Below are 16625 nucleotides of genomic sequence, written 5' to 3'. Positions count from 1 at the left end.
AGGCACCAAAAATACATTTATCGACATAATTCGAGCATAAACATTGAATTCCATTTCGAGCATTTTCGAAGACAAATATTGGGAATCCGAGTGAAGAAAGGCAATTTTTTCAAATAGAATATCGAAAAGATGTTTTTCTGTTAAGTTTTCTCTTATTTATATGTGTGTGTGTGTGTGTGTGTGTGTGTGTGTGTGTGTGTGTGTGTGTGTGTGTGTGTGTGTGTGTGTGTGTGTGTGTGTGTGTGTGTGTGTGTGTGTGTGTGTGTGTGTGTGTGTGTGTAAATTTATGCATATATGTATATATATATATATATATATATAGATAGATAGATAGATAGATAATATGCATAAACACCTGCTGATGTAGAATTCTGAAAAGTTTATTTTTCAAGACAATATAGTCGATTTTTAATATTTTAACTAGAATTTAAATAAAATTTCCCACAATTTTCCAGTTTTTCTTTAACTTATGAATAAATAATTCGCTTAAAAAATTTTAAGAAATGATAGCTTCGATTCAAATTTGTTATGAAGAGTTCATCCACCCAAGTTTAATTTTCTATAAAATGCAGTCACCCTGTTTTAGTGTATAAAGGAAAGTCAGCATCTTGATTCACTTAAAATTCCTGTTAAATTATTATCAAAAGCTCCATTATAAAATGACCCGACTCATTTGGGTTAGACAAGAATTTGACCTCTCTCCTCCAAATATTCGCTCATTTCTGGGCAGTCCACCCGAGGCATTACGGGGGAAAGTATTCTGCCTCAGGGCTCAGACAGTCCCAGAGATCAGGGTCAGGTTTCGGCCCGATCAAGATCGAATCGGGAGCATGATCGAACTCCACCTTTCGTTCCGCCCTTATCCGAAGACAAAAAGTAAAATCCTTTCTGCTTTGGGTAGGGTATAAAAGCAGGCATCAGTTCAGGGCTGATCATTCAGTTCTGAACATCAGGAATCATTCCACAACCATGAAAGTGGTAAGTCCCTTTTGAATAGAGTTGATGTATCAAATTTGAAGGGATTATTTTTTCCATTTGTTCGATTTATGTAATCATATGCATGTGTATATCATACACCTAAACATGGAAATTTTAATTTTATTTTAACTTTAATGGTAGGAATAATATACTCAACTCTTTTTTTAATTGTGCTCAGGGGTGCTCAAAAAGGGGCAAACAAAGAAAAGCAAGAAGAAACGTATTTTAAAAGTTTCGAATACGAATATATTTCCAGAATCATACTTATTAGTAACCTAAATAATAACTATAATTTTATTAGCAAATTTTTATGTTTGAACGTAAATATGATAAATTTTGCAATTTACAATATCCACATTTTTTTTTTTCCTCTCCAATTAATTCGTTTTAAAAGCTTTGAATTTTTTTTCCCCTTCTGAGAAGCAAACCTTTTATATATGTTAAGCACGTGACAAATAATTGTATCATTACAAACTTTTGCAGATCGCAATCCTCGCTTTGTTGGTGGTTGTCGCAGTGGCCGAAGAGATGATGGCTGCAGAGTCCTACCCAGTGGCCACTTACCATCAGGGTCCAGCAGTCGCTGCCTCATCTGCCGGTCACGCCTACGGAGCTCACGGTGCCCACAGCCGAGGATACGGAGCCCACGGAGCCTCTCACTATGGCGACCACGGACGCTACGCCGACAGGGCCCATGCCGCCCACGGCCACCACAACATCGGAGGTCACCGAGCCTACGACGCCCACGGAGCTCAGGGTTCCAACTATGGAAGATACAGGAACGTCGGAGCTTACGCTCAAGATAAGGTGAGATGAGATTTTATAGCATCGGATGAAATAATGTTAATGCATTGCTAAGAAAATGCAATTCATTAATCTTAATTAATGGCGAAAATCATAATTTTCCCGATTAATAGAGTCTTGCAAAATTGATTGAAAAAATTGGAAATCATAGTAGCGAATATCTTTTTCAATCTACATAGAATTTCCTTTTTCGAAAACTGCTCCCATAGTAAAATCATTTTTATCCAATTTTTTTTAAAAACTGTCTTGAAAAGTTAGACCTAAATTCCACCATGATATACTTGTCAATATCAAATGTAGTATCTCTTAAATGGTGTAAAAATTCGGAAATGTGCTGACAATTTGGACAAATTCTTCATCGTTCACTTTTGATTCAAAACTATGAGTTCAGCTCCGAAGTAGTTCTTTAACATATAACAATCTGATTTTTAAAAAATATAAAATCCAGAGACATATATTTTGTAAACAGGACATTTTTGCTATCTTCTTAATTTTTCGGAACTTTATATTTTTTTTAATTTCAGAAAGGAAAACACTGCTTTTAAATCTGAAAGATGTATTACAAAAGCATTCGGGAGAAAAATAGCCTTTCTTGTTATGAAATTTTTCATAATATGTGCACCATTCTTGAAAAGGCATTGACAGTTTAATATAGGAAAGAATGGAAAGCATTTCCCCTCCCACCCTCTTTGATAAAATAATAAACTGTTTTGACTAGATAAAGAACAAAAGATAATAAAACAAAATAATTAGAGACTCAAAATTTTAAATCGCCCATCCCTGTTGATTCAAGCTATTTGAATTTTGTACGCAGAGAATTGTGATAATCATCCAGGACCTTTTTCAGGGGACCGGCTACGAGAAAGCTTACGCTTACGACAAGAAGGCCGGCCACCACGCCATCACCGCTGACCACGGAGCCCAGGCCTCCAACTACGGAGTTCGAGACAGGAGTGCCCACCACAACTTAGGGGCTTACGCTCGTGCCGGACACGACCGTTACGGAGGTCACAGCAGATATGGTGGTCAAGCTCATGGAGTTCGTGCTCATGACAACTCAGCTTATGGCCGATACGGTTCCGCCCACACCCAAATGTACCATCAAGCCCCAGCGGTCAGTCACACCACCTACCAAGCTCCAGCACATCATGGATACTCTCGATATTAGATTTATATCAAATGTAAGTATCTTTCATGCATTGAATCATAAACTTTTATTTAAATATAATACTGTGTTTTAAGCATAAAAAATTTTAGAAAGTATCTTTTTAAAAACAGTACAGAAATGCTCCTGAACTTTATTAATGAAAAACCTCTCACAAGCGATGGTTTTTTTTTTTTTTTTTTTTTTTTTTTTGAATCCAGACTCTAAGTTAAAGATTGATCTAAATGTATTAATAATAATTGGATTCTAAGCCAATTTTGGATTCGCTGGGCTATCGCTACAAAAGTGAGATAGTTTTTAGAAAAGGCTGCTCTTTTTTATGCAATAAGGATAGGAATTACTTTTTAAACGAGTAATATCATAAAAAAATGCCTTTAGATTTTTGTTAAAGCTTACATCTATTAGATACAATCATTTTTTAATCCGTGTGAAAAATGCCCCATCAATTTCGATTTCACTTATGAACGCCTTTGCGTAATGAATAAATTCATACCAGATAATATAAGAATCGATTAAAAAACTGCAATAATAATATCGAATCAAAAATCGTTATATATATATATATATATATATATATATATATATATATATATATATATATATATATATATATATATATATATATATATATATATATATATATATATATATATATATATATATATATATGTATATATATATATATATATATATATATATATATATATATATATATATATATATATTGTAGTTATGTGAGATGAGATAAATGTAAGAATTCTTAAAACAATATATAAAATTTCTTATAATATCTTAATACTAAAAATTGTCACAAACTTTTTCAATTACATTTGAAGAAATTCAGTTATATTTAAATCATAATAATGACCTTCCGTTCACCTTTGCACCCGGATGTCAAATAAAACACTCCGGAGTTATAAGAAAAAGCACATTAATTTTTCGAAAAAAAAAATGCAGCTCATACAATTATTTGTGTTGTTTCTGGAATTATAAAATTAGTCCTTGTATTCAGAGAATGAATATAAGTCTAATTAATTTTCCGAGTGCATGTGATTGATTAAACGTGAGTTTTGAAGTGGATTTTGAGAAGAAAAAATTTATATATATAAACTGTTATATAAAGTTTATATATATATAAACTGTTGCCTGTTAAATATATCTAATCAACTGGTTTCTTTCACAGAATTAGTTTCCATCCCATCCACCAGGCTTCGTGACGCACACAGGAACCAATGAACATCGTTTGCAGAAGTTTATTTATTGAAAGCATTTGTGTTTGTCCAAAAATAAAGTGTTTTGAAAAATGAACTGCAGTGCTATCATCATTCGTGAACATTCCACATCAAAAAATTAAATTATATCGCTTCTTTTATGTATTGGTCACTCGTTGTGATAGAAAGCGGATGGATGGCGGGACAAAATGTAGAGAAAGAAGATAGCAGTTTTTGAAGCTTATTTTTATTAGTAATTTTCGAGGAAGTAGATTTTTTTTTTATTTTAAATATTTTATATTTTTTAATATTTAAACTATGATCATTATCATAAATATTTGAGAACTTTGAAATGAATTTTTCTCCAATTTATTCTCACATGGTTTACCCACATAGATTTAACATTTAATGAAATTAATTGATCAATTGATCATAAAATTCTAAATTGTGTGGGTCCAGTGTCCATTTTTTCATTATGAAAATTTTTTCAATATCAATAAAATATCATGTTTTCATGTTTCTGAATAAATATCACCTTGCAGTTAAAAAAAATTAAATAGTTTAGGTACATTTTTTTTTAAAAAAAACGACAGTTTACAATTTTTTGTTTTTAAATTATCAAAGATTTAACTGGTTAATTTTTTTTATTTGTTAAAAAGTAGCATGGTTATTTGACTGTTTTTTTTTAATTAAGTGAAATCAGAAAACGACAGGGAGAAGATTGCAGCATCTTGTGGTTAAAAATATTCATTAGGTATTCATCGCGCACAATAAAAAATATTCATTTCTTAGATGAAATTAACTCATACATTGCAAACAAACTGCACTTTAAATTAATACTTTCAATAAAATTACCAGTTATTTAATAACGTATTTACAGAGTCTTCAAATAATAAAATGGAACACTCTGTTAGCAGAGCTTTCAATTAGAAACATGAAAATTACAATAATAATATTGAAGAAAACATTTTAATAAATTTATGAATCGCAGAAAAAAAGTGAAAGGTATTTCAACGATATTTAACTTTAAGTCACGACACAATTTATAAATATTTTGCAATAAAATTTCAAAAAAGTATTTTTTATAATTCAAATGATGAATATTTAAATAAAAGGGCTACATTGATGGCTGATCTTTTTTTTTTTTATATATATATATCATACAAGAAACTTAACCAAGAGTATGTATCAGAAAAATATCAAAATACTTTTTCTTCCATCCAAGTAACATCTCATTTAAAATATTGGAATAAATAATGCAAAAATTTCCTGTGTCAGAATTACATTTATGCTTTCGAATTTTATTTTGTACTGGATAATTTAATTTATTAACAACAGAAATAAATTATTTTACAGCCATAGTGTTGTCTTTCGTATTACATAAAATTATGTTTTCAATTATTATTGTTAGAACTAGTGAAAACTATGATTACATATGTTAACAAACACATAAAAATTTAATGCTGTATTGTCAAAAATTTTGAACCTATATTTTATTTACTAAAGCATGAAAGCTCAATTGCTCGTCTCTTTATATTTCCTGTAAAATAAAAAGTTGGTTAATTTGAAACCTGTAGATAAGATAATAGCTATATATTTTAAAATCACTCATTAAATCATGTTACTTTGTTTGGTACAATAATAGATGAAATATTTGTAGAGAATAAAGTGAGACGTTATTTTGAAATTTCATAACTGAAAAAATAAATGTTATATAGCCATTAGAAGAAGAACTGAAAATAAATACATAAAAGAACACAAAACAATATATTTTAATGCGCAGTCACACAATAGTACAATGAGATATATCATTCTATCTAATTAATTGCTGAACACTGCAATTTTATATAAGCTGATTATAAATTTAAAAAGTCAAATATAAAAAAATTAAAGTAATAAATAAAATTTCAAACATAAAGACTTACTATTCTGAACAGGAGAAGCAATTCTCGTGGTAATGAAAATAATAACGACATGATTACACAGGGAACAAGCTTAACTTAACAATAAATATTGATAGCTACAGAAATAAGAAATCAATTTTGATATTTTCAAAATATTCCGAAATGATAACATTAATAAAACCTTGATGATATATTCTTTTTAATACTTTCAAACAGAGTGGAAATTCCCACTGACAAAGCCTTATGTTTGAAATGTATTCCGGGAGGTTGCGTTTTATCCCAAAAAAAATCCCGGAAAATTTATCCATTTTGGAAAAAAGAGTTTTATTTTGTACTAATTCAAAATAAAATGCTAATTTATATTATATTAAACATAAGTCTGGTCCAGAATAAAATCTAATGTTTTTAATCTAAAATAATTCTCTTGGATAAAAAAAAAGCATAAAAGAATCTGCTTATCTAGTAATGCCGATCAAAGAAGTGGGTGTTCTTTTAACCTGACAGATAGTTACAAAACGATATCCCAGATGAAGATATAGCGGCTTTAATTTACAAGAAGAACGAGTTAAGGAACACGAAACTGCCTAATTTTACAGCGGAGGTTGATGAAATAAAGAATGAAGAGGACTACATCCTTTAATAAATGGTTGCAAAGTTTCTTTCCAAGTAACACTTTTAATTACAATGATATTTTTTGTTTAAGTCATGCATATTTTCTTAATTTGAACTATGCCTAAGAGTTGAGTTTAGTTATATATTAACATCCCGTTTTTTAAGCAACATTAGGGCTATTTTCGGATGGACTTAATTTTGAGCCACGGACAGCTGACAAGGACGGTATCTGAACTGGTGTCCCCCTCTCCAAACTTCCACACCATTCCAGCAGGAGGACGTTTGGCCTCTATGGATTTAAAGTGCAGCAGGCCGCTTACACGACGGTTCTTCGATGGAATCGGGTCTCGAGCCTGAAGCCGTCCGGTTCCGAAACAGAGACCTTGCCACCAACCGTGACTCCATATGCCTAAAAGAAAGAGTAAAAAGATATTTAGAAAGGAAACATTGCTGAAAGAGATTTTGCCATTCTACAATGTATCATTGACGTTGTTCCTCACCGCACGCATTTAGTAGCATTTTACTATACTGTGAAATGAAGACCTTTAAAAAAGTACATAGTAAGAATTTGAAGGCATATACTATTAAAATTTAAAATTTCTTGACTCGTAAAGTATAAAGATAATAAGGTATTTAATGAAATAAACTAGAAGACAATAACAGAAATATTTATAAGAATAATATAATACTTATTGCCTAAAACTTTATGCATTAGAGACATTGAAGCATTTGAGGCATTTCATCTGCTCAGCGAGCAATAAAGAAGGTCATGCAGCTGAATTTCTGAAAACTTCGTCTTTCCATTAAATGTTTTAGAACTAATTTATAAAGAAAATTGAATCTACGCTAAAGTTCCCTTTGATTATAAACGATTCTTCTTCATATGCTTCGAGTGAGGTCGAAATCTCTAAAATCATAATGTTTTCGCCTTAAATATTTTCATAAAGTGAAAATTTAGTATCTTCCATGATGTCATTTTTCTGCAATTTATCACATGAATTGCTTAGCAAAAATTTAAAAGTGCCAATTTTTGATGAACTAAAGCTCACCTAATCTTTAAGTGATAATGTATGTGTAATGATATGCAATGTTTAAGTGATAATTTAAACATTAGGTTCGTACGTCAACTAAAATAAATAACAAATGTATGTCTTTAATGCCGAATTTGATTTAATGGTAACTTGTTTTGGAGGTAGGTATATGTAATTGAGAGCGAATTCTTTTGATTAACTAAAAATCAGTTTTGCAAAAAATTTCCGGACATTTTTTTATCTCAAAGAAAGTGTTTGTGCCTTTTAAAAGTTTTAAAAATCCATCTTTTTTCTTTAAAAAAAAACACCAATTTAATTGTCTTGCAAATTTATCTTTCATTTCGACATGAAATGAATGCACAGCCTGTTGCAGAATATTGTACAATATTAGGTCATAATGTATTATATTGTTCATTATTTAACAATATTATGCAATATTTTGAATATTTAATATCATACATTATTGTACAACATATATGTGCTATTAGGGTTTCACCATCAGCAGAGATATGCGAAGAATTTTTTTCTCGGCAATGAATAACAAGTCGAATAACTCTTCAATACATCCTAGACAAATCTGATACTCTCTTCAAAAAACAAGTTGGTCGGCTGCAGCGTTCCCATGAATCTGCTTGAGCATGTTTGGAAATGACAGGCAACTGTCTAAATCTTGTAGATCTTTTTGTAACGGATTCCCTCAATGAACTCAAATTTCTTCTTAATAATGGATGGTTAAAAATGGAAAAAAAAATTGTCATTACTTTATTTTTTTTAGATTTTAAACCTTTCTTGTTAGACGGCGATGTTCATGTCTTTAGTACAGTTAAAACTGACATCCTCCTTCAGAGAATTTCTTAAAATAGAGCCGGCATTTAAATGCATCGGAATCTTTTTATTAATTTTTTTTTTTACGTGATAGAAAAATCGTGCTTTTTAAGCTGAAAAGTTCATCTAGCAAGCTTTCCCAAAAGAGAGGCACATAGCGACATCCTGCGACATACTACCAGAGTTTATCGCCGGAAGACTTCGCACACCCCATAACTCCATGCAATCACAAGTACAGAATCCTTAATCAAATTCTAAAATTTCAAACAACAATTAAAAGCCCAAACATAGGAAACAAAATTATTAAAAATTATAGCAACATTACGCAATGAATTCAAAATAATCTGCAATTAACTCTAGTTGAGACAAGTGAGTAAATGAGAACGAATGACAAGTTTTTCTCCGATTTTATGCTGGCAATTCAATAGTTCCGTAAATAAGGTGGATGACGTAATTCCGCGAAATTGCCGCGGAAGATAGTAATAATACAGGATTGTGACTAAACAAATATTGCCTCTAACGGCATGGCAGATTCCTAAACTCCTCCTTAAGAAGGTATGTTCCATCATCAACGAGTGGCCAATCAGCCATGCAAGGCTGTTATTGTTAAAAGCAAGGGAAGTGGGCTTCTCACACCCTAATTTGAAAAATCTCCTCTTCCGTGGTAGAAACAGAGCGAGTGTAAAACTATTCGAATAATGCGTCTTAAAATTTTGTATCACAAATTAGAGCTAAAAAATATTTTATTGAAGGAAACCATAAACATCAAGTTATGCATAAAAGACTTAATTTAAATTAAGCACAATCAAAAACCTCAATGAACGAACTTGTTGACGAAGACGGATAGATTTATGTCCTTTGCACACATACGTCAATTTCAGTTAGTCAGCAAAATTTCAGTCGACCGAATTCTTTAACGGAATTCGCAGATGAACAACAATGAATTTACTATGTATTGACATTATCAGTAATGAAAGCAACACGGAAAAGGCGCTTAACTTCGGATCACTTTGAACACTGGCACTCCAGTGGTTTCACTGTAGACGGCTCAGTAAGAACTCTTCATTCGACTAACAATAATGAATCTGTTTAACCTTCGTCGTACACTTCATTTCACTTAATCTGTTGGTCAGCAGCTTCTTTTGTAATGATCTCCATTTGAATTTGTTCATTTGTAAAAGCAGATTGTTCTGGACCTCTCTTGAACATTTTTAAAAAATTATCTTTTCTAAATTTAAATACAAATGAATCATTTTAAAAGCACGCAAATGAATATAAAACATCTCAATATATCATTCATTTGCAAAATCATTTTGAGACAAATTCCACTGAAAACCGTTGTTTCTTTCGGCGTTAACTGAGTTTGATATTCGCTCTTAAAACATAATTTGATATCCAAGAGAAATCATTTAAAATTTTCGTGTCCATTTTACTTTACAAGTTAAAAATTTAGGTTGAAGCTCCAGTATTTCAACTGTTCTTTTTAAAAAAGGAAACTACATTACAACAAGCGAAATATTCTGAATTCTTGTTAAAAGCTGAACGTTAATATAGGAGAAAAGAAATCCGATGTGCTTGGATAATTTCTCGAACTTTATAAAAAAGATTAATTCCGCGTTTAAAAGTATATTCTATGAATTAAATAAATTTTTTAATGTAACTTATCCGTTATCAAAATTTTGACAACATTTTCAAATAAAAACTTCTATTATAAAGTAGAAAAACCTATGCAGGAAACTCGAACATACTCTGAGACTGCTAGTGCCATCTATCGCTGAACTTCTGAAATAATTGTAAATTGTTCAGTTGCTGCAAGTTTTCGAAATCGGGAGTGGCAGGAAAACTTAAACAAAATGACCAAATTAACATGAAATTATCTAATAATAATTACGGATAATTAACATAAAATGTTACTTATTTATTACTGCATTAAACGAATTTCTTATTAATTGTGCGTAATCTTATCAAGGTAATGCGCAATCAGTCTTATACCTGTACGAACACCAATATGTATATCCGCAATGAAATGTCAATATACATCGCTCTGAGGTTTCACTTTAAAAAATCGTAAACAAAACAAAGATTTTAAGACTTTTTTTTTTTTTTTGCCTAAGTTTTTAAAAACTTTAAATAGTATACATTCTTATGGTATCCTGTATTTCCTTTGTATTTTGATAAATTTGCTATTTTTCGCATTTTATTTTTTCTTTACCTTTCTTGGTCTTATATTAATGTCTTTATTAATTCAAAACTACCATAAATTATTTTTCTTCTTAAATTTTATTGTCTTAATTTATGGATATCAGTGTATTTATTTTTAAGAAAAATCTTTTGAAAATCATCTGCGAATGAAGAAAAAGAATCCAACCATATTACGCATTAAAAAAATAATTTGACAATATTTTCTTTTCCCTTGTGGGTGCACAGCATTTGGGTGGCCCCTCTTAATTACACTTTTGTCATTAAAAAGATTTAAAAGAACCATTCCTCATTACGTTTCTTAAAAAAAAAAATAATGATAATTTACATACAAGGCATACAAAGTGAACAAGAAGTCTTTCCTTGGCTACAAAAATTCATTGTACCAAATTTAAATTTAGATTATTTTGCAGATTATAAAATTTATTTAGGATTATTACCTTAATCAAATACCCGCCTTCCTTTCTTCGTAACTCGAAGAATGTTAAAGTTTTCATTACGTGTTGTGCAGTATTTGTTCCGAACACGCATTTGTTATCCCAGGATTCCATTTCCGATTGTCACGACACTCACCTCGACAGCAATGAACAACTGGTTTTTGTTTGTTTAGTTATGTTAATGTGCCGTTTTTTAAAGCAATACTAGGGTTATTTTGGGACGGACTTCACAATTTTGAACCCCAGTCAGATGAGGAGAACGACACTTGAGATGGCATCCCCCTCACCAAAGTTCCATAATACGCCGATGGGAGGACGTTCGGCCCCGCCGGATTTAACTCTATGAGCCCAGCAAGGGTGAGAACTCCAGTGCCTTATAGTCCTGGGCCGTTTTTCGAGGACGAAAACAGAATGGAATCGTCTTTTCCTTCAGAGAGTAACAGAAGGGGGCACACCTACAGAGCTATAATTGAAATGTCATGTCAGTTTTTACCGCCTTGTCGTTTGGCGGTATGTGAAGGAAGGGATTTCTTAATTTGTTGTTTATGAATTTACACTCACATGTGTTTCGACGATTTTAAGTGCAATTTTTTTTTTTTTTTTTTTTTTTTTTGTATTTTATTGTTACTATAGAATTAAAAGTAAATTTTGAAAATAAAATAAGGAAAAATTAATTAAACAATAAAACATTATTATCTTTGAATCTCCTTTGACTTTTTTTCAAAAGTGCATTTTCTTATTTATGAAGTATGAAAACATACTATGATAAAAAATAATATTGGGTTTTTAAGTTCGTAGTTTAAAATTAGTGGGATTTTTTTAATTATTTTTTAAACCTTTATATAAAGCATATGAAAATTATCATGAAGCCTTCAAAGAATGGGAAACTATTTTAGCAACAAAAATTTTGAAAATTTAGCTTGTTTTTATTTTTTAATTATTAATAAAATATTTTAAATTTATTTATTAAAGTAAAATTGGGCAAGCTTTTATTTGCTTTATAACTTAAAAATAATATTTTTATTAACTTACTGCAATGTTAAATAAGGGATTGATGGCTTGAAAAACTGAAAGGAACCTAATGAAAAGGTTAAAAAAACGTATCGTTAAAATTCATTATTTGCCAAAATAATGCAAAATTATTTTGCGAATATAAAATTTAAAACGTCTCTAATTACCAAATATCAGCAGTAATATAGAATGCAGTTTGTTAAAACCTCTTCCTTTCTGCATTGTATATTTAATTTCATGAAAAACTAATGCAGTAAAGATGATCCTGATAAGTATCTTAACACAAATCTGTCTTCTTCTGAATCGATTCCCAAATGATCATTTTATATTTTTCTCATAAAAAAATTGTATTGCTGAAAATTGTAGAATTTTTACGGCAATTCAAATTAGTCTCTGAATTAAAATTAATATTCTTTATTTAATTTCATAATTAAAATATAACAAATTTTATTCCAAACAGCAAGATTTTTGTATAAAACTGAGTTTTTGACAAATAAGGTAATAAATATATTAAGATTATTTGTACTTTTCGCACGCATGTAGATATTTATCAATCGGATTATCCTTTTTCAATTATTTTCAGAAAGGCCCTTCAAAATTGAAACTGAATGCACCAAATTTTACTTTGTTTCTAAATTTTATACAGCAATTGACTTTAATTAGTAGTTATCAAATTTTTTTAAAATGTACTAATTGTAAAAAGCTGAGGAAAGAAACAGTAATTGTCGAAATTTTTATTTTACATCTAATTCGAGTTTTTTGGTAATGCAATAAATTTAGAAAAATCGATTTGTAATTAAATAAGGTATCAGAAAAGAAAACATGAGAAAACAGATTTCAAAAAAAAATTTGGATAATTAGTGTCAATAAAAATTAGTAAAGACGAAAGAAATAGATTTTTTAATTGAGAAACATAGTAAAAATCTTGATCATCTTATGCATAAAAAATACTGAAAAATTCATAGCTTAGTAAAATCCAACCACAGAATTTAGATCTTAACTGATAAATAGCTTCTCATCCCCTTAGTTCTTAACTGGTGTCCTTTTTCTTCGCACGTAGAGCATGATTCGAAAAGGCGGCCATTAATCATCGTCAGTATTAGCGGGCCGCCCATAGTGAGCATGCGGCGAGCTCGTCTCGAGATACCCCTTAAATTCACCTAACCGCCTCAAAGCCCCTGTTGGACGAAACGATCTCGTGCGAGTTGGGGCTCATAAGGTGCGCCAGACCGACCTACACTACGGTTCTTCGGTTGAATAGGGTCTCAAACCTAAAACCTTCCGGTTCTGAAGCCGAGACCTTACCAACAGGCCACCTCGGCCTCAACGAACGATTGGATTCCCGGTACAAAAGTGCTTTTTCCCATTGCTTATAGCATTCCGTTTAAAAATAATTAATACACATTTTCGATGATTAAAAACATTTTAGAGGCTGATGCACTAACATTTCGTATTCGAAAAATTCTTTCCTATAAACGCATAGAAAAAGGCCAACATGGAAGCATTGCATAATGTTACGCGGACATACCCATCATATTGGACACAGCATGTTTGAAACATCAGTAAATAGGAAAGGTATGTAGCGATTACCCTAATAATGAAGAGTCTCAAATTATAGAATTTAATGACATCTGAAAAAAAGGTTTTAGAATTGCAATAAATTTAAAATTTTAATTTTTTTCTACTAATATTATTATGCTACTTGAAACAAAAAGAAATATTTAGGAGTTACTTTTTTAATTAGATCTCACTTGTCTTATTAGATCTAAATCGCATTATATTATTGAGAAAGATAATGGAATTTTAGCATTTTTTTAAAGAATAAAATTGCATTATAGGCTAGATAATACCCAGAGAGTCCAATGTGTGGTATTTCAATATTTTTTTGTGAATTGTGTTTGATAGTATCTCAGCGATAACAGGGTCCATCCTAATCTCTCAATGTGCACGTGTTTTTAACATTTGATTATACTAGAACGTTATTCTTCGTTGTTTAGAGGTCGATCCAACCCACCCGTAAGGGCACAAGGCAGAATACGAAACAAATCAAATCTCCAGCATACACTGACACAGCTAAAATTTCTGAAACATTTAAAATAGAAACTAAATATTAAAATATCAAAAGCTTCATAACAAATTTATTAAACTAGAAATACAATTAAAATCACAATCAATTGGTCTAACATTTTCATAGATATCTAAAAACTCACAATGTTTCCAATTATGTTCCAATATACAGCTGGACTTCGTTTTCTAGAAGCAACAACACATAAAGAAACGGATAAAAAATATCAAAATCACGCTAACACTACAGTATAAAAGAGAAACAGTCCTTCCTATAAGTGTTTTTGATATTTTAGTCTCTTTTGGTAACTTGCTAATAGGCTGCATTATTATTTGCGAAAAAATCAAACTATTTTCTCGGTTTCAAAGACTCTCCCAGCAAAGCACTACTGAATTTCAATTTTTCATAGGTATGCGATTTGCATTGCATTAGAAGCCTGTTCTGTGCATTATGTCATGCATTTACTCAAGTCCGTCACCTCGTCTCATCGTCAAACTGTGAAACCAGGATCGGAGAATGGAAAAGGGGCTATTTAGATATATCATAAACCCTACAATGCTTTTTTTCACTTGGTTTTTGTATCACATTTATGGTTATAAGAGAGGCATATGGCAAAGGGTGGTTTTATGTAAAAGCATTTGCAATACTTTTGATGTTATTAATTCTTATGTTACTTGCGAAATACAGGAAAAATTTTGCATTTTGTTCAAATTAGAAGTCACATATTTAGTTCGCGTTTTAAATGAAGCAGTATGTAAAATTATTAAACTTCAGATTAACATTATTTTGTTACAGAATCGAAATATGCTTATAAAATGTATAAAATTAATAAGAGAATCGTCGGAGTTTTTTGGGTAGTACCAAATATGCTTTCCAATTTTAGTAATATAAAAAGTGTAGTTTTTATATTACAAAAATTTGATAGTTTCGACAAAAATATAGCGCGTTAATTACATAAAAATATTGCGTTACAAAATATATGCGCACTCAAAAATATTACGTTACAATTACAAAATTTCCAGCGTAAGGAACAATAATATTTTACATTATTATTGTTCCTAAAACATTGCATTGCAAGAAAAATAATAAAATAAATACGTAAATAAAATAGAATTTAGAAATGTCGAAATTATAAAAGACGTTTATTATTGCTTTCTTTTCAAAAGCTTTATATGTAAAAATTTTAGCTTTACAAACATGATTTAAAAAGAGAATTTATTTAACTTGAAAAACCAAGTTCATAATATCAATCATCTAGATTATCGGAAGAAGAATCTATGATGAAATAATTGCACTATTAATGAAAAAAGTCTGAATTTCATTTCAATATCAATAAATTTTGTTGAAAGATATATCTAAAAATATTTTGTTTTAATTTAGTAAAATAACAGAAAACAATTGTGCATTTGGTTACTAAATTACAAATTTTTGAGATTTCAGACAGTTAAAATCTATTTTAATGCAATAATATTTCAGAAGTATTAATGTTTATTTAATTTTTATTTAATAAAATTCACATTAAAGCTAGAAAATAATTCTGAAATGTATATTCTCACCTTCTAAAGCATATTTAGGCCAAATCTTTGTGTTCTAGAACACAACATCGAAGAGCACCAATAAAATTGCATAAAAACACTTTTTTTTAGAATATTTTGCTTCTATATATATTTTTAAAAATTTACTTGAAAAGAACAAATGAAACGGGAAAAAAAATGCTATATTGAACGACCACATAATTCTCTGTTCAAATTATTTACTCAGAAAATAATTTTCTTATAAAAACGAAAATTGGAAATTTTAAATTTGGAGAAACATATATAATAAACTTTGTTGCAAAAATATCCCCGTTCCTTGCCTCACCTCTTAAAATAATGTTAAATAAATGCATCATACATCTTTGGGGGCATCCAATTCCGCGACAATCTCCCCTCCAACAGACTTGTGGCTATAGTGACTAGTGTTTTGTTCTTGGGCAAAACTGCTAATGGCTACGGTTTGTTGCTTGACGTTTAGATAAACAGTTTCAGTGGATTTCTTTCGAAAATAACGATTATGTGGCCGCAATGGACAAGTCGGTTATCAGAATCGATGTTGCATCTGTTGGGGTTCGACTTTCATATGTTTTCATGTTACTTTAAATAATTTTTTTTTTTCACCTTCAAGTCACCTTCGAAGAACAGGAATCGCAAATATCATGTTTTCATGGCTAGTCTGAGAATGCTTCGCAGATGTCAGTTTTCCATGGTATAATTTTATAATAATTGTGTCTTTGGTACAATCAATCAAAAAATCAGTCATTGTTATAAAAGCCAATCATTGCTACTAATCATTAAAGTTAAATTGAAGGTAAAAAATGTCATCCTATTTGGAAAAATTTCCTCTT

General features: G+C 30.3%; 1 protein-coding gene across 1 annotated transcript; it reads left to right on the top strand.

The window, feature by feature from the left end:
* The first annotated feature begins 743 nt into the window (after positions 1-743).
* Positions 744-4253, top strand: LOC129963797 (histidine-rich protein PFHRP-II-like). The gene is made up of 4 exons (XM_056078358.1): positions 744-978; positions 1462-1785; positions 2630-2963; positions 4131-4253. The coding sequence occupies exons 1-3, from the start codon at positions 970-972 to the stop codon at positions 2948-2950; spliced, it is 654 nt and encodes a 217-aa protein (XP_055934333.1). The 5' UTR covers positions 744-969; the 3' UTR covers positions 2951-2963; positions 4131-4253.
* Positions 4254-16625: the final 12372 nt, after the last annotated feature.

Source organism: Argiope bruennichi, chromosome 3, assembly GCF_947563725.1.
Source record: "Argiope bruennichi chromosome 3, qqArgBrue1.1, whole genome shotgun sequence".
Classification (NCBI taxonomy): domain Eukaryota; kingdom Metazoa; phylum Arthropoda; class Arachnida; order Araneae; family Araneidae; genus Argiope; species Argiope bruennichi.
This window is presented reverse-complemented; position numbering and strand designations above follow the sequence as displayed.